Source organism: Zophobas morio, unplaced genomic scaffold, assembly GCF_036711695.1.
Source record: "Zophobas morio isolate AGI-343-1 ecotype UQ-CSIRO unplaced genomic scaffold, CSIRO_AGI_Zmor_V1 ptg000021l, whole genome shotgun sequence".
In the NCBI taxonomy this organism is placed as follows: domain Eukaryota; kingdom Metazoa; phylum Arthropoda; class Insecta; order Coleoptera; family Tenebrionidae; genus Zophobas; species Zophobas morio.
Genome location: NW_026972126.1, coordinates 27,308,648 through 27,333,473, shown reverse-complemented (window position 1 = coordinate 27,333,473; position 24,826 = coordinate 27,308,648). Strand labels below are relative to the sequence as shown.

The 24,826-nt window shown below is 30.4% G+C and overlaps 1 protein-coding gene across 4 annotated transcripts; it reads right to left on the bottom strand.

Annotated features, from left to right (window-relative positions):
* Window positions 1-1,339: 1,339 nt before the first annotated feature.
* LOC135132101 (glutathione hydrolase 1 proenzyme-like) lies at window positions 1,340-24,821 on the bottom strand. Of its 4 annotated transcripts, none has more exons than XM_064060036.1 (7): window positions 18,410-18,568; window positions 18,294-18,361; window positions 7,224-7,805; window positions 6,976-7,176; window positions 2,027-2,455; window positions 1,624-1,978; window positions 1,340-1,566 (listed from the first exon to the last, which is right to left on the bottom strand). In XM_064060036.1, exons 2-7 carry the CDS (start codon window positions 18,332-18,334, stop codon window positions 1,408-1,410), a joined length of 1,767 nt encoding a protein of 588 aa, XP_063916106.1. In that variant the 5' UTR covers window positions 18,335-18,361; window positions 18,410-18,568; the 3' UTR covers window positions 1,340-1,407. The 4 variants fall into 4 exon arrangements, with proteins under 4 accessions (XP_063916106.1, XP_063916107.1, XP_063916105.1 ...); XM_064060037.1 differs by having other exon boundaries at window positions 18,294-18,358; XM_064060035.1 differs by lacking the exons at window positions 18,294-18,361; window positions 18,410-18,568 and adding an exon at window positions 24,676-24,821.
* Window positions 24,822-24,826: the final 5 nt, after the last annotated feature.

Sequence of the window (24,826 nt, the reverse complement as noted above, 5' to 3'; positions counted from 1 at the left end):
TTCAAAAATCGAAAAGTCGAAAAATTGAAATACTGAAAAATCTCATAACTGAAAAAAATATTCAAAAAATTGAGAAATTAAAAAATTGGAAAATTGAGAAATCGAAAATCTAAAACAGCAAAATCGAAAAATCGTAATCTTAAAAAATCGAAAAATTGAAGACTTGAAGGTGTGAAAAATCGAAACTTTAGGAAGTCCAGAAATGGGCAAATAAAAAAAAACTTTAGAAATCGACAAACTGAAAATTTAGAAACGTGAAAATTTGAAAAATTGAAAAATCGAAATATTTAAAAGCCGTAAAATTGAAGAGGACAAAATTGAGAAATCGTATCATTGAAACATCGAAAGATTGAGAAATCGAAAAATAAAAGAATCGAGAAATAGAAAATTTGAAGAATGGAAGAATCGGAGAAACCCAAAAATGAAATATTGAAAAATTGAGAGATTTAAAGTTGAAAAATCGAGAAATCGACAAGCCGAAAAATCTCAATAACGTATTTATAAATCAGGACTATGCTACTTTTTAAAATTTAAATAACATTATAAATTGAAAAATATTGATTTTTTTCCAAAAATCTTTATGTCTAAGGTGAAAACTCGACACGGATGCACATTTTATTTATTTTATCTTGTTTTCGAAATATAATAAACATTTCAAACAATGTCTGTAACTTATTTTAATGTAAATTATATTCATGTGGTTAACAAAATCAGATGTAATATTAGTGTGATTTTGGCCTTTGAAGTTTATGTCATTCTGTTATTTACTTTGAATATATATTTTTATTTTGTGTTAATATTTTTGTAACACCACGATTCTAAATTTTACTTAAAATCTTGTTTTACTTTAATCTTGTAAAACTAAACAATTATACCAGTTTAAAAACCCTTGGTAAGTTTCTGTCAGTCTTCAGATATAGTCAAATAAAAGTAGGAGTCAAATTCATTTAAATTCAATTCTTTCGTATCACGTTACAACGCGTTGCTTTATATTTTTTATGTCAAGTATATTTTCATATTTTGTACATATATGTTTATACACATTACTGTTTACGGAACAATGTTAATTATGGATTTATGGATAACTCCTCGTATAAGAGCAGAGTGAAGGGTGTTTGCCTTTGCTAATGTTTGATGGCGCCATCTGATGTAGAGTAAAATAAACCTAATACGTTGGCTCACTGTAGTGAAAATGTGCGTTGACGAAAAATTTGTCCCACGCCCCCTGGATTCCTTGTCCTAAAGCTCACTATTTAGGCGAAGTAAAATTTGTATTAGGTTGTCCAACTATAATATACTTAAACAATGCTAGTACTGTTTGTCAAATGGATAACTCCACTCAAGTTAAAAATATTTTATTGGCACTTAATTTATAATAAAATAAATAGTCACTAGTTAACACTCTTATCAATAGATAATAGCAACCTCTCCCGTCCTCCTTTGATCCGTGGCGGTCCTCACCGTGCCGCCTTTTCGAGAAATGGAAGTCACAGCCGAAAAACCAGTACTCTCTGAGATTTCATAGACGTGTCCTATTGTACGTAAAGCTTCAAGGAAATCCGTATCCTACAAAGACACATAAAATTAATAAAATCACTGTATTCGTAAACGAAAACCACCCACTTCTTTAAAGGGTTGTTCCAACGACACCACCATCGGGAACAGCTGGTGGTGCATCCTCCTGCTCGAAACCGCCTCTTGTATAGGAATGTTAAACCACAAATTCTTAATGGCGATCTGTGCCACAGACGTAGTGATCTTGGTACCACCTGCAGCCCCTATTACCAGTTCGACTTCGCCATCCTCTGCCACGATGATGGAGGGACACATCGAAGACAGAGGTCTCTTCCCGGGCTTGATGTAATTGGCCACCGAAGGCGGCATCCCGAAGCTGTTGTCCATGTTTGGGGACGAAAAGTCGTCCATTTCGTCGTTGAGGATGATCCCGGTACTATCTGACATGAAGCCGGCGCCGAAACTACGACGAGAGTGTTTAGTGCTTGACGGGAGTACGACTTTGACTTACTAGAGGTTGATGGTACTGGTGACGGAGACTGCGTCTCCGTTGGGGGCTAAAACCGAAACGTGGGCAGTACCGGAGTCTTCAGGTTGAACGGTTTTAGCTCCGTAGTACTCCGGGTCTTGGTGGGTACCAGTGTCGGAGATTTCTTGTCGGATACCGGCGGCGTACGAAGCAGAGGTCAAATTTGTAATTAACTCGTTGATGTTATCAACGAACTTGCTGTCACCGAGTTCTGTTCTTCTCCCGTAGCCGAACTTGAAGCTTTCGATGATTCGTTGCCAGTTTTCCACAGAATCGGGTTGGGTGTAGTCTATGAATCCGTTCAGGATGTTCATGATGAAGCCAAGAATGACTCCAGATCCGGGTAGTGGGGAAGTGTACAGTACTTGATTGGAAGGTAGAGAGATGGTGACGGGTTCTTGCCATTCGATCCTACGAACGACATTTAGTACTACTCTTTCACACCTAGACGTACAATCGCACGCAAATGTTTTGAGCCTATGGGCGGATCGTTTTTGCCTGCCCTCACCGAAGAAGGCGGTCCAAATCCTTCAAGGGCAGAATTTGTAGGTAGGCTCAAACTACAACGAAATTTACATTTGGTAAGAAATATTTATGGCTCACACCAGTTCTCTCGAATTTGTCGGAGAAGATTTAGTAGGTAGTTGTTCCCATAAAATAATGGTCACTTTCGTTCGTGAGTAACGATGGTCCGGACATGAATTATTTTGCTTTATAACATCTTTCGACCAATTGTTCCGTATAAAAAATTTCATCACTTTTTCAAATAAAATACTCCCCACCAATAATGTGATGACGTCACTTCAAATTTATGCATAGGAAATGAGTTTTAAATTGTATACAGTAACATAGTCCTACACATGTAGTTTATGACTCCGTGTTGAGTTTTTATTATATTTTGGAAAAAAAATCAAAATTATGAAACAATATTTTGCAATTTAATTTTGAATTTGCAAAATCGAATAATTTGAAATCTTGCAGATGTTTTAAAGTCATGATAAACATGATTTAATTAAAATATATTTGCTTATCCCCTCTAAAAAATTTATGACGTCACCTCAAAATTTTGCAAAATAAATCCTATCTTAAATGTATAAAATATGATGAGTTTTTATACTTGTGATTTATCACTGCATTAATGTTTTTTAGATTTGGTTATACAGGGTGTCTCAAAAAAGTTAATGACTGAGTCAATTTATTTTATTGAAGAAATCAAGAATAGCAAAACTGAATACTTTGAAATATTGTAGATGTTTTGAAGTTTTTGTAAGCATGGTAACTTTTTCGAAAATTTGATTAATCAAATATGCGCAAAATCAAAAATCGGAAAAACTGAAATTCACTAATGCAAAAAACAGAAAATCGAAAAATACAAATCGTAAAAATCGAAAATCTAAAAATGGCTAATCAAAAAATCGAAAATTCAATGAATCAAATACCTAGGTCGATCGAAAAGTGGAAATTCACAAACCTCAAAAATCGAAAATTGAAAAACGGGAAAACCAAAAAATCGAAAAGTCAAAAATTTGTAGTATTGAAAATTAAAAAAATCAAAAACAAAAATAAAAAAAATCAGAAATTAAAATAATCAAAATATATAAATTAGAAAAAAATTGCAAAGCCTAAAAACTGAAACGAACAGAAAATCGAAAAAGTGGAAAATCGAAAATCTGAATAAAGAAACTTGGAAATTCTGAAAATTGGAAAATCGAAAACCAAAAAATCGGGAAGTAACAAAATTGAAGTCTAACAGTTGAGAATAGAAAAACTGAAAAACCGAAAATTCTAAAAATCGACAATGGACAAATTGAAAAACGCAAAATTTAAATTGAACAATTGAACATAGAAAAATCGATGAATTGAAAAATCGAAAATTCGACTACTCAAATTTTCTAAAAATCGAAAAATCATAAAACGGAAAAATCCAAAATTCTAATGATCGAAAGTCTGAAAACTGAAAATCGAAAATTCTGAAAAGCGGAAAATAGAATATCGAAAAAATTAAAAGAAAGAAAATTGAAGTCTAAAAACCGAAGAATGGCAAAATTAAAAATCAAAAATTCGAAAAATCAAAACCGAAAAATTCAAAGATTTAAAAAGAAAATCGAAAAATCAAAAATCTGAAAATTGAAACTCGAAAATTTGGAAAATCGAAAAGTAAAAAAATTGAAGTCTAAAAGCTGAAAAATGGAAAACTGAACAATCGAAAATTCGAAAATCGAATATCGAAAAATCGAAAAGCCGAAAAATCGAAAATTTGATAAATCAGATATGCGAAAAACAGAAAATCTGAAAATAGAAAACTGGAAAATCAAAAATTTAAAAATGGAAAAACCGAAAATCGAAAATTCAATGAATCTAATACGTAGGTCGATCGAAAAACTGGAAATTCACAAATCTGAAAAATCGAAAATTTGCAAGATTGAAAAACCGAGAATTGAAAAATCAAAAAACCGAAAAATGGAGAAATCAAAAATCGAAAAATAGGAAAACCGAAAATTCGAAAATTCATAATATTGAAAACTCTAAAAGTCGACAATTCAAAAATCAAAAAATTGGAAAGTAAAATAATCGAAAAATCGAAAAGTAAACAAATTGCAAAGCCTAAAAACTGACGAACAGAAAAATCGAAAAATCGTAAAATCAAAAAGTAGAAAATCCAAAACTGGAAATTGAAAAATCGAAGATTGGAAAATCGAAAAATCGAAAATCGACAAATTAAAAAACCGAAAAATCGAAAATCGAATAATCCGAAACTAAATTAATAGAAAAGTGGAAAAGTAAAAATTGCAAAGTCTCAAAACTGACGAACAGAAAAATCGAAAAATAAAAAAAAATCGAAAAATATCTGAAAATGGAAAATCGGAAAATGGAAAAACCGAAAATTCGATTAAACAAATACTCGAAAAAACGAAAAGTAAAAAAATTGCAAGGCCTAAAAATTGAAAAATCAAAAAATGGGAAAAATGAAATTCGAAAAAACGACGATCGAAAAGAAATAAAAAAAATTTAAAAGTAACAAAATTGAAATCTAAAAGCTGAAGAAGGGAAAATTCTAAAACGCAACAATCGAAAAAAGCAAAATTAAAAATTGAAAATTTGAAAAATGGAAAATCGAAAACTCGAATATCGAGATTTTGAAAAATCGTAAAAATGATAATCGAAAAATCGAAAATTCGATTAATCAATATTCTAAAAATCGAAAAAACGGACACAAATCCACAAATGTGAAAAATCGAAAATCAAAATAAGAAAAATTGAAAAACCGAAAAATTGAAAAATCCCAAATCGAAAAATGGAAAAACCGAAAATTCAAAAATCAAACTATCGGAAAGTAAAATAATCGAAAAATGGAAAAATAAAACAAATTGCAGAACCATAAAAACTGAAACAAACAGAAAAATCGAAAAACCACAAAAGCGGAAAAACGAAAATCGAAAAATCGTAAAATCAGAAAATGGAAAATCGAAGGTCGAGAAATAAAACAACCGAAAAATCGAAAAATTATTTATTAATGGAAAATCGAAAAATCGAGAATAGAAGAATTAAAAACGTAAAATCGAGAATTCAAAAATCAAAAAATCGGAAAGTAAAATATAATCGAAAAATGCAAAAAAATTGCAAAATCTAAAAACTGACGAACAGAAAAATCCAGAAATCTAAAAATGGAAAGACGAAAAATCGAAAATTGAAAGAATGGCAAGTCAAAAAATCGAAACATCGAAAAATCAAAAAAACGAAAAATTAAAAAATCGAAAAACGAAAAAACTAAAAACTCGAAAATTCAAAATACCGCAAATTTGAAAAATCAGAAAATTGGAAAGTAATAAAATCGAAAAGTTGATAGAAAAATTGAAACTGAAAAATCTAATTCGATGAAATGGTTGGTCGAAAAAACGAAAAATCGAAAATCGAAGTGATCTTTTTTTGAGACAGGCTGTATAAGTAAATCTAAAAAATATTACTGCAATGATAAATCACAGGTACTGACTCATCATATCAAATTTTACGATGACGTCATGCATTTTTTGGCGAAGATAAGCAAATACATTTTGATCGTGGCTTTGAAAGTATTCTTCGACTTTCGTTCCATTTCAAAATTTACTCTTTGTATATTTCAGTGGTCACAACGAGTTCACTAACTACGCTGAAGTATGCGAAGATTAAATTTGTCACCGAAAAGATGTCGGAAGTAATAAATTATCCTATCGGTCGAAAAACGTTCGGTCCGGTGTTACACCTCGACTCAAGAGAGACCGCAGTAAAGGATAACAAATGAAACGGATAAAGTAAAGCGTCAAACATGATTGATAAACTTTAAACCAAAATTATGAAGTTTATAAACTGAACATTTTTTTTGTTTTTTGAAATGTAGTACACTTCAAAAAATGTCCGTGACTTATTTTAATATGAATTTTATAACTATGGTTGGCACAATTAGACCTAATATTAGTGTGATTTTGAGCATATTCTCGATTTTATTAGAGCAGAATAGTTTTTTTTTTCTAATTTTATAACTTACGGAAACTAATAGCACATCACAGATATTGCAAAAAAAATTGGGTTCAGGTTCTAACGAATCGACAAGATTTCAAAGTATTCAGTTTTGCAATTCTTGATTTCTTCAATAAAATAAATTGACTCAGTCATTATTTTTTTTGAGTCACCCTGTATGTATAAACAAATCCAAAAAATATTAATGGAATGGTAAATCACAAGTATAGACTCATCATATTCTGAACATTTTAGATAGGGTATTTATAAAATTAAAACTAATTCAGAGTAAGAATTTGTTCAACACGTAACTTTCGTTGTAGTTTGAGCCTACCTACAAATTCTGCCCTTGGACGATTTGGACCGCCTCCTTCGGTGACGATCGGCAAAAATGATCCGCCCATAGGCTCAAAACATTTGCGTGCGATTGTACTTACCTGTAATTCTTCATATCTTCCACAGTGATGATCCCTCCCTTCTGTTTCACGTCGTTGACAAACCCCTCCGTCAAGTCCCCGTTATACAACACATTCGCCCCCTGCTTCGCTATCTTTTCCAAAGTCTTCGCCAGCCTGGGTCTCTTCACGTACTGCCCCTGCACGTACGTCGAGTTCGTCGCCGGGTCAATGTAAGTCTCCCTGAAACCACCCCCTTCAAGAGCTTACCTCACTCACCGGCCACTCACCTCAGCGGCGTGTCCTTCCTCAGCGTCTCTTCCACGCTCTTGTACAGCCGCCCCAGGTACTCCGTCACCAAGATCCCGTTGTTGCATAGATCAATCGTGGGTTGCACCAACTCCTTCCAAGCCACATTGCCGCCGAACCTATGGTAGGCTTCCCAGTACCCCAGCAGTTCCCCGGGTACTGCAACCGCCAGCCCGCCTTTCGTGCTCAGCGCGGGGTTGCCGTCGAACATGTTCTCGGAGGCGAGGTCGGGGGCGGCTTCGCGCGCGTTCAGCGTGATGGCCGAGCGGTTCTGGCGGTTGTAGATGGTCATGAGGAAGCCGCCCCCCAGGCCCATGCTCTGCGGCATCGAGACGCCCTCGCAGAAGAGCGCCGCGATGGCGGCATCTACGGCATTGCCGCCCTTCCGGAGGATGGAGGCGCCGATGTCGGCGCACGTGTGGCCGTTGGTGACGACGGCACCTCTGGGGATGCTGTCAGAGTCAGTGCTGTTTTTGACTAGGTAGTAGATAATCACACCTATGATGGCGACGACGACGACGGCTGTGATGAAGAAGGCGAAGTACTTGTAGGGTTTGCGCAGTCTGGAATGGTACGGGGGGTGAGATTGGTGAGAGTTCTGTTTATTGTAGGTTTAGTTTTTATAAGACTTTTATCTACAAAGTTTTTATCAGTTTGGTAATAATCATAAATCATAATGTGTCCGAGGAATATTCCGATGTATTGTGTGTTGCATACATATTTAAAAGCACTAGGATAAGCAATGATTAATTAAACAAGATTTTTAGGTGTTAACTATAGTTATAACACGTATTGACTTTAACATTTACACAGGAATGTCTTAATCAATGAAATCAGCTTCCGAAATATCCGTTCAATCGTTCTCAAAATCAATTTTTTTGTCTTTTCTTATATAAATCTGAAGAAATAATGTATTTGTGACTTAATTGCATGATCAATATCTTAATCAATTGAATCAATATCTCGAATCACAATTAAAAAATTGGTTGAAAGTTATTTTGTCAGAACTTCCCTTGCCCCTGAAGTACAGTCCAACAAACTGCTTTTTCGAAACATTATAAGATTTGATTTTGCGGAATTTTATTTTTTTCTGATCACTTCTATGGAGTAAAAACAATATAGAAAGTACTAATTACAGTGTAAGAAAAAAAAAAGAAAGTTTCGCCTTCTTAAAAAAAAACATTTGGGGCTCCCGAGAAGGTTTCATATTCTTAAAAAAAATAGTCGGGGTCCCCGAGAAGTTTTACATTCTTAAAAAAAAAAAACTATCGGGGCCCCGGAGAAGGTTTTACGTTCTTAAAAAAAAAAAAAAAAACAGTCGGGGCCCCCGAGAAGTTTTCACCTTGTTAAAAAAAAACATTTGGGGACCCCGAGAAGGTTTCACCTTGTCAAAAAAAAAACAGCTGGGGCCCTCGAGAAGGTTTTACTTTGCTAAGAAAAAACAGTTGGGGCCCCGAGAAGGTTTCATATTCTTAAAAAAAAAAACAGTTGAGGCCCCCGAGAAGGTTTCAACTTATTAAAAAAAAACAGTTGGGGCCCCCGAGAAGGTTTCACCTTGTTAAAAAAAACAGTTGGCGCCCTCGAGAAGGTTTCACTTTGTTAAAAAAAAAAACAGTTGGGGCTCTCGAGAAGGTTTCACTTTGTTAAAAAAAAAAACAGTTGAGGCCCCCGAGAAGGTTTCAACTTATTAAAAAAAAACAGTTGGGGCCCCCGAGAAGGTTTCACCTTGTTAAAAAAAACAGTTGGCGCCCTCGAGAAGGTTTCACTTTGTTAAAAAAAAAATAGTTGTTGCCCCCGAGAAGGTTTCATATTCTTAAAAAAAAATAGTCGGGGTCCCCGAGAAGTTTTACATTCTTAAAAAAAAAAAAACTGTCGGGGCCCCCGAGAAGGTTTTACATTCTTAACAAAAAAAACAGTCGGGGCCCCCGAGAAGTTTTCACCTTGTTAAAAAAAATATTTGAGAACCCCGAGAAGGTTTCACCTTGTTAAACAAAAACCAGTTGGGGCCCTCGAGAATGTTTCACTTTGTTAAAAAAAAAAACACAATTGGGGCCCCCGAGAAGGTTTCATATTCTTAAAAAAAAAAAACAGTTAGGCCCCCGAGAAAGTTTCACCTTGTTAAAAAAAACAGTTGGCGCCCTCGAGAAGGTTTCATCTTGTTAAAAAAAAAACATTTGGGGCCCCCGAGAAGGTTTCATATTCTTAAAAAAAATAGTCGGGGCCCCCGAGAAGGTTTTACATTCTTAAAAAAAAAACAGGCGGGGCCCCCGAGAAGTTTTTACCTTGTTAAAAAAAAACATTTGGGGACCCCGAGAAGGTTTCACCTTGTTAAAAAAAAAACAGTTGGGGCCCTCGAGAATGTTTCACCTTGTTAAAAAAAAAAACAATTGGGGCCCCCGAGAAGGTTTTACATTCTTAAAAAAAAACAGTCGGGGCCCCCGAGAAGGTTTTACCTTGTTAAAAAAACAGTTGTGTCCCCCGAGGTTTCATATTCTTAAAAAAAAAACAGTCGGGGCTCCCGAGAAGGTTTCAACTTATTAAAAAAAAACAGTTGGGGCCCCCGAGAAGGTTTCACCTTGGTAAAAAAAACAGTTGGCGCCCTCGAAAAGGTTTCACTTTGTTAAAAAAAAAAAACAGTTGGGGCTCTCGAGAAGGTTTCACTTTGTTAAAAAAAAAAACAGTTGAGGCCCCCGAGAAGGTTTCAACTTATTAAAAAAAAACAGTTGGGGCCCCCGAGAAGGTTTCACCTTGTTAAAAAAAACAGTTGGCGCCCTCGAGAAGGTTTCACTTTGTTAAAAAAAAAATAGTTGTTGCCCCCGAGAAGGTTTCATATTCTTAAAAAAAAATAGTCGGGGTCCCCGAGAAGTTTTACATTCTTAAAAAAAAAAAACTGTCGGGGCCCCCGAGAAGGTTTTACATTCTTAAAAAAAAAAAACAGTCGGGGCCCCCGAGAAGTTTTCACCTTGTTAAAAAAAATATTTGAGAACCCCGAGAAGGTTTCACCTTGTTAAACAAAAACCAGTTGGGGCCCTCGAGAATGTTTCACTTTGTTAAAAAAAAAAAACACAATTGGGGCCCCCGAGAAGGTTTCATATTCTTAAAAAAAAAAAACAGTTAGGCCCCCGAGAAAGTTTCACCTTGTTAAAAAAACAGTTGGCGCCCTCGAGAAGGTTTCATTTTGTTAAAAAAAAAACATTTGGGGCCCCCGAGAAGGTTTCATATTCTTAAAAAAAATAGTCGGGGCCCCCGAGAAGGTTTTATATTCTTAAAAAAAAAACAGGCGGGGCCCCCGAGAAGTTTTTACCTTGTAAAAAAAAACATTTGGGGACCCCGAGAAGGTTTCACCTTGTTAAAAAAAAACAGTTGGGGCCCTCGAGAATGTTTCACCTTGTTAAAAAAAAAAACAATTGGGGCCCCCGAGAAGGTTTCATATTCTTAAAAAAAAAACAGTTGGGGCCCCCGAGGTTTCATATTCTTAAAAGAAAAAAACAGTCGGGGCCCCCGAGAAGGTTTCAACTTGTTAAAAAAAGCAGTAGGGTCCCCCGAGAAGGTTTCATATTCTTTAAAAAAACAGTCGGAGCCCCCGAGAAGGTTTTACCTTAAAAAAAACAGTTGGGGCCCCAAGAAGGTTTTATATTCATAAAATAATAAATAATGTTGTATTTACCATTTGCGTTGTTTATATTTACGTTGTTACTTCATTATATTTATTAATTTTAGTTTTAGATGTAATTCTGTATATCCTCGAGCTATATCTTACTTTACCTTGTATAAGTTTGTATTGTCCTATAAATGGATAAAGCCTGTTGAGCACAATTAATTATTATTATTATTATTAAAAAAAATAGTTGGGGCCCCCTCGAAGGTTTCACATTCTTAAAAAAAGACACTTGGGACTTCTAGAAAGTTTTACCTTCTTAAAAAAAAACAATTGGGACCTCGAAGAAAGTATAGACTACATCAAAATTTTCAAAATGCTAAAAAAATGACGTCCAAGATGTTCTGGGTCCGACTGTACTTAAAGCAGATAACCAACGGGAAAAAATGTTAATACATATTCTCAATTTCTCCATACATGCTTAATTTCGACTGTTTATTTCTTATATATGAATGTTAAATTTAGGGTAAAATTGGAAAATAACGTCATCATTTTTAGGGGGAGATAAACGAAAACATTTTCATCAACGATTTACCATGGTTACGATGACCATACAAAGCTTACAAGTTTTCAGAATATTCGGTTTTACAGTTTCAAAGTTAATTTGTAAAAAGTTGTTGTTGAAAAATCGAAAAATTAAAAATTCGATAAATCGGGAAATTAAGAAATCGAAAAATCAAAAAATTTAAAAACGCCAAAAATTGAAAAATAAAAAAATTTAAATACATAAATCCCAAAACTGAAATGTCGAAAAATTGGAAACTTGAATAATCGAAAAGACGAATAATCGAAAAACTGACAAATCGAAATATCGAAAGACTGAAAAGTTAATTTCGAAAAATTGAAAATTTACAAAATCGAGAAGTCCAAACATCAACAAATCGAAAAATCAAAAAATTGAAAAATTTGAAAATGGAAGATTTAAAAATCGCAAAATTTTGAAAAATCCAATAAGTAAAATGAAACATTGAATTTGAAAATCGCAAAAATCGCGAAATCGGAAAGACGAAAAATTAAAAAATCCATTAATCACGAACACATAAAAAGATCGAGAAGTCGAGAAGTCGAAAAATCGAAAAATTTTAACTGAAAAAAACAAAGCAAAAAGAGAAAAATCGAAAAACTGAAAAATTTATTCCGAAGAATTGAAAAACCGGAAAATCTAAAAACGAGAAGGCAAAAAATCCAAATATTGAGAAATCGAAACATCAAAAAAGTGAAAAATCTAAAATTTAAAAATTCAAAAAATCGAAAATTTAAAAAATCGGGCAATGAAAACATCAACAAATGGAAAAATGAAAAAACAGAAAAGTTGAAAAATGTAAGATTTAAAAAGTCGTAATATTTTGAAAAATCGAATAAGTAAAATGAAAAAACAGAGTCCAAAAAACCTAAAAATTTAAAAATCGAAATACAAATCGAAAAATCTCAAAACTTAAACATCGAAAATTTGAAAATAGCAAAATTGAGAAATCGGGAAATCGGAAAGACTAAAAATCGAAAAGTCGAAAAATTAAAAAATCCATTAATCGAGAAATTGAGAAATCGGAAGATACAAAAACTTGGAACCACCAAAAATTGAAAAATTGAAAAATCGAAAAATTTAAATACATACAAAAATCCCAAAACTGTACCGCTGAAAAATTGGAAAATCGAAAAATCGAAAAGATGAATTATCGAAAAACTGAGAAATCGAGAAATCGAAAAATTGAAAAATTCAAAAATTTTAACTTAAAAACCAATAAACCAAAAAGTGAAAAACAGAAACATCGACAACTGAAACATTAATTTCGAAGAATTGAAAAACAGGAAAATCTAAAAACGAGAAGGGAAAAAATCCAAATATTGAGAAATCGAAACAACAAAAAAGTGAAAAATCTAAAATTTAAAAATTCAAAAAATCGAAAATTTAAAAAATCGGGCAATCAAAACATCAACAAATGGAAAAATCAAAAAACAGAAAAGTTGAAAAATGTAAGATTTAAAAAGTCGTAATTTTTTTTTTTGAAAAATCGAATAAGTAAAATGAAAAAAACAAAGTCGAAAAACTTAAAAATTTAAAAATCGAAACACATTGAAAAATCCCAAAACGTAAACATTGAAAATTTGAAAATCGAAGAATTGAGAAATCGAGAAATCGGAAAGACGAAAAATCGAAAAGTCGAAAAATTAAAAAATCCATTAATCGAGAAATTAAGAAATCGAAAGATCCAAAAACTTGGAACCGCCAAAAATTGAAAAATTGAAAAATCGAAAAATTTATATACATACAAAAATCCCAAAACTGGAACGCTGAAAAATTGGAAAATCGAAAAATCGAAAAGATAAATTATCGAAAAACAGAAATCGAGAAATCGAAACATAAAAAATTCGAGAAGTCGAAAAATTGAAAAATTAAAAAATTCAAAAATTTTAACTTAAAAACCAATAAACCAAAAAGTGAAAAACAGAAACATCGACAACTGAAACATTAATTCCCAAGAATTGAAAAACAGGAAAATCTTAAAACGAGAAGGCAAAAAATCCAAATATTGAGAAATCGAAACAACAAAAAAGAGAAAAATCAAAAATTTTAAAATTCAAAAAATCGAAAATTTAGAAAATCGGGCAATCAAAATATTAACAAATGGAAAAATCAAAAAACAGAAAAGTTGAAAAATGTAAGATTTAAAAAGTCGCAATATTTTGAAAAATCGAATAAGTTAATTGAAAAAACAAAGTCGAAAAACCTAAAAATTTAAAAATCGAAATACAAATTGAAAAATCTCAAAACGTAAACATTGAAAATTTGAAAATCGAAAAATTGAGAAATCAAGAAATCGAAACATCAAACGTCCGAAAAGTCGAAAAATCGAAAAATTAAAAAATTCAAAAATTTTAACTTAATAACCAATAAACCAAAAAGTGAAAAACAGAAACATCGACAACTGAAACATTAATTTCGAAGAATTGAAAAACAGGAAAATCTAAGAACGAGAAGGAAAAAATCCAAATATTGAGAAATCGAAACAACAAAAAAGAGAAAAATCTATCATTTAAAAATTCAAAAAATCGAAAATTTAAAAAATCGGGCAATCAAAACATCAACAAATAGAAAAATCAAAAAACAGAAAAGTTGAAAAATGTAAGATTTAAAAAGTTGCAATATTTTGAAAAATTGAATAAGTAAAATGAAAAAACAAAGTCGAAAAACCTAAAAATTTAAAAACCGAAATACATATTGAAAAATCCCAAAACTTAAACATCGAAAATTTGAAAATCGCAAAATTGAGAAATCGGGAAATCGGAAAGACGAAAAATCGAAAAGTCGAAAAATTAAAAAATCCATTAATCGAGAAATTGAGAAATCGAAAGATCCAAAAACTTGGAACAGCCAAAAATTGAAAAATTAAAAAATCGAAAAATTTAAATACATAGAAAAATCCCAAAACTGTACTGCTGAAAAATTGGAAAATCGAAAAATCGAAAAGATGAATTATCGAAAAACTGAGAAATCGAGAAATCGAAAAATTGAAAAATTCAAAAATTTTAACTTAAAAACCAATAAACCAAAAAGTGAAAAACAGAAACATCGACAACTGAAACATTAATTTCGAAGAATTGAAAAACAGGAAAATCTATAAACGAGAAGGGAAAAAATCCAAAAATTGAGAAATCGAAACAACAAAAAAGAGAAAAATCTATCATTTAAAAATTCAAAAAATCGAAAATTTAAAAAATCGGGCAATCAAAACATCAACAAATAGAAAATTCAAAAAACAGAAAAGTTGAAAAATGTAAGATTTAAAAAGTCGTAATTTTTTTGAAAAATCGAATAAGTAAAATGAAAAAACAAAGTCGAAAAACTTAAAAATTTAAAAATCGAAACACATTGAAAAATCCCAAAACGTAAACAATGAAAATTTGAAAATCGAAAAATTGAGAAATCGAGAAATCGGAAAGACGAAAAATCGAAAAGTCGAAAAATTAAAAAATCCATTAATCGAGAAATTGAGAAATCGGAAGATACAAAAACTTGGAACAGCCAAAAATTGAAAAATTGAAAAATCGAAAAATTTAAATACATACAAAAATCCCAAAACTGTACTGCTGAAAAATTGGAAAATCGAAAAATCGAAAAGATAAATTATCGAAAAACTGAGAAATCGAGAAATCGAAACATCAAACGTTCGAAAAGTCGAAAAATCGAAAAATTGAAAAATTCAAAAATTTTAACTCAAAAACCAATAAACCAAAAAGTGAAAAACAGAAACATCGACAACTGTAACATTAATTTCGAAGAATTGAAAAACAGGAAAATCTAAAAACGAGAAGGGAAAAAATCCAAATATTGAGAAATCGAAACAACAAAAAAGAGAAAAATCTATCATTTAAAAATTCAAAAAATCGAAAATTTAAAAAATCGGGCAATCAAAACATCAACAAATAGAAAAATCAAAAAACAGAAAAGTTGAAAAATGTAAGATTTAAAAAGTCGTATTTTTTTTTGAAAAATCGAATAAGTAAAATGAAAAAAACAAAGTCGAAAAACTTAAAAATTTAAAAATCGAAACACATTGAAAAATCCCAAAACGTAAACATTGAAAATTTGAAAATCGAAGAATTGAGAAATCGAGAAATCGGAAAGACGAAAAATCGAAAAGTCGAAAAATTAAAAAATCCATTAATCGAGAAATTGAGAAATCGAAAGATCCAAAACTTGGAACCGCCAAAAATTGAAAAATTGAAAAATCGAAAAATTTAAAAACATACAAAAATCCCAAAACTGTACTGCTGAAAAATTGGAAAATCGAAAAATCGAAAAGATGAATTATCGAAAAACTGAGAAATCGAGAAATCGAAAAATTGAAAAATTCAAAAATTTTAACTTAAAAACCAATAAACCAAAAAGTGAAAAACAGAAACATCGACAACTGAAACATTAATTCCGAAGAATTGAAAAACAGGAAAATCTAAAAACGAGAAGGGAAAAAATCCAAATATTGAGAAATCGAAACAACAAAAAAGAGAAAAATCTATCATTTAAAAATTCAAAAAATCGAAAATTTAAAAAATCGGGCAATCAAAACATCAACAAATAGAAAAATCAAAAAACAGAAAAGTTGAAAAATGTAAGATTTAAAAAGTCGTAATTTTTTTTTGAAAAATCGAGTAAGTAAAATGAAAAAAACAAAGTCGAAAAGCTTAAAAATTTAAAAATCGAAACACATTGAAAAATCCCAAAACGTAAACATTGAAAATTTGAAAATAGAAAAATTGAGAAATCGAGAAATCGGAAAGACGAAAAATCGAAAAGTCGAAAAATTAAAAAACCCATTAATCGAGAAATTGAGAAATCGAAAGATCCAAAAACTTGGAACCGCCAAAAATTGAAGAATTGAAAAATCGAAAAATTTAAATACATACAAAAATCCCAAAACTGTACTGCTGAAAAATTGGAAAATCGAAAAATCGAAAAGATGAATTATCGAAAAACTTAGAAATCGAGAAATCAAAACATCAAAAGTTCGAGAAGTCGAAAAATCGAAAAATTCAAAAATTCAAAAATTTTAACTTAAAAACCAATAAACCAAAAAGTGAAAAACAGAAACATCGACAACTGAAACATTAATTCCGAAGAATTGAAAAACAGGAAAACCTAAAAACGAGAAGGCAAAAAATCCAAATATTGAGAAATCGAAACAACAAAAAAGAGAAAAATTTAAAATTTAAAAATTCAAAAAATCGAAAATTTAAAAAATCGGGCAATCGAAACATCAACAAATGGAAAAATCAAAAAACAGAAAAGTTGAAAAATGTAAGATTTAAAAAGTCGCAATATTTTAAAAAATTGAATAAGTAAAATGAAAAAACAAAGTCGAAAAACCTAAAAATTTAAAAACCGAAATACATATTGAAAAATCCCAAAACTTAAGCATTGAAAATTTGAAAATCGAAAAATTGAGAAATCGAGAAATTGGAAAGACGAAAAATCGAAAAGTCGAAAACTTAAAAAATCGATTAATCGAGAAATCGAAAGATCCAAAAACTTGGAACCCCCAAAAATTGAAAAATTGAAAAATCTGGAACGCTGAAAAATTGGAAAATCGAAAAATCGAAAAGATAAATTATCGAAAAACAGAAATCGAGAAATCGAAACATCAAAAGTTCGAGAAGTCGAAAAACCGAAAAATTCAAAAATTCAAAAATTTTAACTTAAAAACCAATAAACCAAAAAGTGAAAAACAGAAACATCGAAAACTGAAACATTAATTCCGAAGAATTGAAAAACAGGAAAATCTAAAAACGAGAAGGTGAAAAATCAAAAGAAAACTGTTAAATCGAAAGAGTGAGAAATCAAAATAACAAAAAAGTGAAAAATCTAAAATCTAAAAATTCTAAAAATTAAAAATTTCAAAAATTGAGCAATCAAAACATCAACAAATCGAAAAATCAAAAAACTGAAAAATCTAAAAATGTAAGTTTTAAAAAGTCGCAATAAATTTAATAGCCGAAGTATTAAAAGTCCCAAAATTGAAATAGAAGATGAATAGAAGATAACACTTAGTCCTTGTCCATTTTATTCTACCTGAGTGTATAGGGAATTATGACAACCCGCAGAGAGGAGGCGGAGGAGTTTAATACCCATAATAATAATAAAAAAAAACTATCAGTGTATTTATACCGACTGTGATTTTTCACAAACTTTGATTATTTGACAATTAGTTAGAAATAATTTTCTGAAATATCCGTTAAAGAATATTTAGAAGTTTCTTCAAAGTAAATAAAATAAGTGCAGCGTCACGTACACCTGGAATTAATTTTAAAGCCCCGTATATATTCAAAGAAGTCTCTTAAAACCAAGTAAATGAGGTTGTCAAATCTATACAACTGCGTCTCGATAATACCGTGACATAAAAGTGAATTTTGTTTAACTTTTGATACGCAACATAGATAACCATGTCTTCGGTACCACTGTCGCGCTCCACATTTCGTCCAAAAAAATCAAGTGCTTCACCAACTAATAATACTCCAATCGCTATCACGGGTCGCCAAGTTGCGTAACGGTTACACGGCCGAACTTAAACAGCGGAAACCCCATAAAAAGCGCAAAAGTACCAAGTACGACTTACTTATTGATCATGCTGAGCAGTCACCTCCGGCGAGCCTTTCTTATTATTCCGCAACAGATTAAATAAGCAACAATAAAAAGATTAGTTCAATGCCGAAGCGAGCAAAATTGTCGAGCGACACAAACACTTTCCTCTACAATTTGGTACTGAATCCATACACATTCTATTGTAATTACAGCGAGGTACACCTATTATAAATGATGAGATAAGTTAACAACTTAATAACCCCAGCGATTACATCAATGTTTTTAAAAAAATATATATATATTACAAAGTGGTACCTTTTCGATTTCAGCTTGCGCAAATCGTAGATGATGGTCATCTTGGCCGGAGAAAGTGGCGAGTACTGCTATGAAAAAAAGAGAAAACTAGCTGCGATCACAAGACTCGGACTTACCCTGAAGAAATCCCCGCCAGTACTATCGACTTTGTTTATGTTAAATCTTCGCAATCATCAGTAATCAGCGTTTAATGCGTAATTTCATAATTTGGGTATACACTTTGTATCGACGAAATGTGCAGCGGCGTGCAGCAGTACCGCGGTACTAATTGATTATTAATATCGCCTCGTGGCACTGCCGCAATGACACTACCTACATAAAATTACTCAAATACGTGGTAAAACCATTGTAGGCGATAAAACTGCATACCCATGAACGTTCTGATAACGCGAACGAGCGGAGTGGAAAACCCATCGTCGAGGAAAAATTTGGTACCATCAACGGACACTCATTTTGGGTACCTAATTAATTAACTAATAAAAACGCGAGTGTCCACCGTTCGTGGTACCACTTCAAGAGCGTATGATTCATTTTCGTGGGTTTCTCAAAATTTTGCACAATCATTCTCGCTTTTGGCGGTACGTAGAATAATGTATTTCGAGTAGTTTCATGTACGTTTTTATTTATTTTGAGTGCCACTTGAGTAAAGTATGCTTTTTGTGTGCGTCTGTCAAATGTCTATTATCAGTTATGCACAAATGGGAGGTAGTTATTTTTGAAAATGCTGAGTCAGGTAAATTCGTGAATCTTCATTAATATTATTTAGGCAAGGTTAACTTAGAGGAGATTTTTTTTATTTTTTTGTACTTGTTTAACATATATTAATAATAATTATTATTACAGGACGGTGTAGATGTGTAAGTAACCCTCGTTTAAAAGTGGCCATTACAGCACTCATTTATTGTATTGTATTGTAAACGTTAAGTTTTATGTTGTTTCAGTAGCAGTTTAAAGTACACTTTTCATTAGAGCTAAACTGTAAAATGAATTGTTTTTTAAATCTTTTATTTACAATGTATTGACATAACGTGCAATAAAGATTTTGTTATAATTGATGATGTATTGTCTGAGACAATGATAAGCAGTTTTATACCTTAAGGTACCCCCCCCCCTAATTTATATAGTGATATAAATTGTTGATAACCATCTCATTCTATTTTACAACATAAATTAATAATAATGTTGTTATCGACATTGTTTTACAAATTCCTCGCTATCTTACATGGTAGTATTATCAATAATTGTAGTGCGGTACTTAAGTGGCTTTCACAAACTTTCATTGTTGCCTACTTTTTTTTCCCATTCTTCAATTTTTCCTGTTTTAAATTGTGTATTTTCGATCTAGGTTTTTCGATTTTTAAATTCTAGATTTCTAAATTTTTTGAGTTTTTTATGCTTCGATTTCTCGATCTATCAGTTTTTCCAGATTTTAATTTTTTAATTTTTGTAAATTTTAGATTTCTCGATTTTGAGAATTTTTTAATTTCTGGATTTTTCAATTTTTCGATTTTTGATGTTTCATTTTTCGATTTTTTAAATTTTCGGTTTTTCAATTTTTTCATTTCTCAATTTTTCAATATTTCAGTTTTGGAATTTTTCTTTATGTCGAATCCTCTATTTCTCGATATCTCGATTGCTGGATTCTTTTTTTTGCGATTTTTCGATTTTTAAAATCTGGGAATTTTCGATCCTTCGATTTTTCAGTTCTCCGATATTTCTAATTTTTTTAATTATTCGAATTTTTAAATTTTAGATTTTTCAGCTTTTAGATATTTCAATTTTTCGAGTTTTCGACTTATTTGTTTTAGATTTTTCTAATTTTCAATTTTTACAGTTTCTAGATTTTGATTTTTTTTGACATTTCAATTTCTCGACTTCTCGGTTTTAGATTTTTTGATTATTAAAATTTTTGATTTGTTATTTTTCAGTTTTTCAGTTTTTGAAATTTTGTTTATTGAGTTTGTCAATTTCTCGATTTATATATTCAGATTTCAATCTTTGGATTTTTTCATTGTTCGATTCTTCGTTTTTTCCGGTTTTTTGATTTATCCATTTTTTTAATTTAAAATGTTTGATTTTATGACTTCGATTTTGGGCCATTTCGATTCCAAAATTTTTCAATATCTCAATTTTTCAGGTTTTCGATTCTTCAATTTTTCGATTTTTTAAATTTTGGATTTTTGATCTTTCAGTTCTTCGATATTTCTATTTTTCAGTTTTTCGATTTTTAAAATTTTACATTTTCCGATGTTTTGATGTTTCGATTTTTTGACGTATCGGTTTTTCGATTTTTCAAGTTTTCAAGGTTTCAATTTTGACAGTTTTTCAATTTCTGGATTTTTCAATTTTTGAGATTTTTGATGTTTCGATTTTTCCAGTTTTCAATTTTCCGATTTTTCAATTTTTGAATGTTTTAGTTTTGGGATTTTTCAATTTTTTGATTTATTGATGTTTCTTCTATTTTTCAATTTCTCGATATTTCGATTCCTGGATTCTTTTTTTTCGATTTTTTTGATTTCTGGGTGTCTCGATTTTTTGACTTTTCAGTTCTTGGATATTTCTAATTTTCAATTTTTCGAGTTTTTATAGTTAGATTTTTTCATTTTTTTTTTGACATTTCGATATCTCAACTTCTCGGTTTTAGATTTTTCTGTTATTAAAATTTTTAATTTTTCAATTTTAAAATTTTTTGATTTTATAACTTTTCGATTTTGAGCCATTTCGATTCCTCATTTTCGATTTTTCGACTTCTCGATTTCTGAATTCTCGTTTTTTTCAGTTTTTGAATTTTTACTTTTAGATGTTTCAATTTTTCGGATTTTCCTTTTTTGTGAATTCAGTTTTTGAATTTTTCAATATTTCGATTTTTCGGTTTTTCGATTCTTCAATTTTTCGATTTTTAAATTTTGAATTTTCGATTTCTCGATTTTGCGATTTTTAAATTTTATATTTTTAAAGTTTTCGATTTTTTTATGTTTCGATTTTTCGATCTTTCAGTTCTTCGATATTTCTATTGTTCGATTTTTTTAATTTTAAAATCGAAAAGTCGAAGAATTTTAAAAATCGAAAAACCGAGAAGTCAAAAATCGAAAAATTGAAAAATCGGGAAATCTAAAATTGAAAAAAATTGAAAAATAAAAACGTCCAAAAATTGAAAAATCGAGAAATACAAAATTTAAAACATTTTATAACTTCAATTTCTCTCAATTTTTCGACTTCTCGACTCTCATTTTTTCAATTTTCCGATTTTTAAATTTTGGATTTTTCAATTTTTTGATTTTTCGATTTTTCAACTTTTCGATATTTAACGTTTTTCAACTTTTTAAATTTAAAATTTCTTCGATTTTCTGGGTGTCCCGTTTTTTCGACTTTTCAGTTCTTCGATATTTCTAATTTTCAATTTTTCGAGTTTTTAAATTTAGATTTTTTTCATTTTTTTTTGACATTTCGATATCTCGACTTCTCGGTTTTTGATTTCTCTGTTAAAATTTTTGATTTTTAATTTTTCAATTTTAAAATTTTTTGATTTTCTGCTTTTCGATTTCTCGGTTTATCGAAATTTCAATTTCCGATTTTTTGATTGTTCGATTTTTCATTTTTCCGATTTTTTCATTTATCGATTTTTTTCAAATTTAAAATTTTTTAATTTTATAACTTCGAGTTTGGGCCATTTCGGTTCCTCATTTTCGATTTCTTGTTTTTTTTCAGTTTTTGAATTTTTAGACTTTTCGATGTTTCAATTTTTCGGATTCTCCTTTTTTGTGAATTCAGTTTTGGAATTTTTCCACAACCCGATTTTTCAGTTTTTCGAATCTTCAATTTTCCGATTTTTTAAATTTTGAATTTTCGATTTCTCGATTTTGCGATCTTTAAATTTTATATTTTTAAAATTTTCGATTTTTTTATGCTTCGATTTTTCGATCTTTCAGTTCCTCGATATTTCCATTTTTTAAATTTAAAAATCGAAGAGTCGAAGAATTTTAAAAATCGAAAAACCGAGAAGTCAAAAAATCGAAAAATTGAAAAATCGAAAAATTAAAGAATTGAATAGTCGAAAAATCTAAAAATTCAAAAACTGAAACATTGGGAAATCGAAAAGTTATAAAATTGAAAATTTTAAATTAAAAAAAATCGATAAATCAAAAAATCGACCATTAAAAATTTGACACATTGAGAAATCAAAAAATCGAAAAACTGAAAAATAGAAAAATTTAAAAATCTAAAAATCTAAAATTTAAAAAGTGGAAAAATTGAAAATTAGAAATATGGAAGAGCTAAAAAGTTGGCAAATTGGGACTTTCAGAAATCGAAAAATTGAGAAATCTAAAATTTAAAAAACTAAAATTTAAACGAATAATAGAAAAATTGAAAATCAAAAATTAAAAAAAAAATACGAAAAATTGAAAAATCGTAAAATCGAAGAACAGAAAAATTGAAAAATCGAGATATAGACAAATTCTAAAACTGAATTTCGTGAAATCAGTGTTAGAATTTTTCCAAACGAAACCGAAAAATTGGAATTTCGGAAAATACAAAACTCGAAAAATCGAAAAATTCAAAAATTGAAACATTCGGAAATCGAGAAATCGAAATTAAGTCAAGAAGTCAAAAAATAGAAAAATTGAGGATCGATTGGCCCAAAATCAAAAGTAATAAAATTGAAAATTTGAAATTAAAAAAAATCGATAAACCAAAAAATCACGAAAATTGAAAAACCGAACAACCAAAAACATCGAAATTTTGATACATCGAGAAATAGAAAAACTAAAAAATCGAAAAATTGAAAAATCGAAAAATTTAAAACCGAGTAATTTTTCCATATCTCGACTTTTCAGTTTCTCGATTCTTCAATTTTCCGATTTTTTAAATTTTCGATTTTTTGATGTTTCGATTTTTCGATCTTTCAGTTCCTGGATATTTCTATTTATCAGTTATTCGATTTTTAAAATTTTACATTTTTCGATGTTTCGACGTTTCGATTTTTTGACATCTTGGTTTTTCGAGTTCTCAAGTTTTCAACATTTCCATTTTTCGATTTTCAGATTTTTTGATTTTCAATTTTTAAATGTTTCAGTTTTGGGATTTTTCAATTTTTTTATTCTTTGATGTTTCTTCCATTTTTCAGTTTTTCGATATTTCAGTTTTGGGAAGTCTCGATTTCTTGGTTTTTCGATTTTTCGTTTATTTTTTTAATATAAAATTTTGAATTTTATAATTAATAATAATTTTATCGATTTCTCTCAATTTTTCGACTTTTCATTTTTTCGTATTTTCGATTTTTAAATTTCGGATGTCATTTTTTTGATTTTTCGATTTTTCAATTTTTCCATATTTAACATTTTTCAATTTTTTAAGTTTTAAATTTTTCGATTTCTGGGTGTCTAGATTTTTCGACTTTTCACTTCTTCGATATTTCTAATTTTCAATTTTTTAAATTTTAATTTTTTCATGTTTTTTGACAGTTCGATTTCTCGACTTCTCGATTTTCAAAATATTTGATTTTTTTCAGTTATTCAGTTTAATTTTTTTTTTATTTTTCAGTTTTTCGATTTCTCGGTTTAAGGAGATTTCAATGTTTCGATTTTTTGATTGTTCGATTTTTTCTGATTTTTTGATTTATCGATTTTTTTTTAATTTAAAATTTTCGATTTTATAACTTTTCGATTTGGGGCCATTTCGATTTCTCAATTTTTCGATTTTTCGACTGTTTGACTTCCGATTTCTCGCTTTTTTTCAGTTTTTGAATTTTTAGACTTTTCGATTTTTCAGTTTTTCGATTTTTTGACATCTCGGTTTTTCGCTTTCCCAAGTAATTCTCAACGTTTCAATTTTGGCAATTTTTTAATTATTCGTTGAAATCTTGGAGTTGTGTTAAAGTTAACATAAGCATGGTAAATTTTTAATCAAAAACAAGTTGCTCATCCTCCCCCCTAAAAAAATGATGACGTCACCTTAAAATTTCGCTGAACAAATCCTATCTTAAATGTGCAAAGTCTGATAAGTCAGTACTTGCGACTTATCACTGCATTAATAATTTTTAGATTTACTTGTACAGGGTGATGCAAAAAAATAATGACACCGCAAAATCAAATTTTATAATTTTTCGAAACTTTCTACAAATGTTTTTTCTTTGTTATCAATATTAACCCTTCTCGCAGTGTAACAAGCACAAACAGAAATCCTGATCGCGGCATCGATTTCCTAACGATGCTCATCAAAAATTAACCCCGATGTAATCATAGCAATTTCAACCCCTCTAAACAGCGTTCACGTTAAACCGCCGACATCAGGCTCAACTAAAACACTCATTTTAAAATAAGCATCCAGTTTTATCAGCGCTTATCACATACTCGATAACAAGCCACTTATGCTGCATACCTACCGTGTATTTAACGTTTTCCAGTCGGCCCATTTCCGTTTCTTCTTGTCGGTTGTCATAAACCGCACTTCTGGATCCGAGGGACAATCTTAAAACACTCACTGGAATCTTGGATGTGGCTATGCCATTTTAAGTCGTTTGACAGTTGTGACAA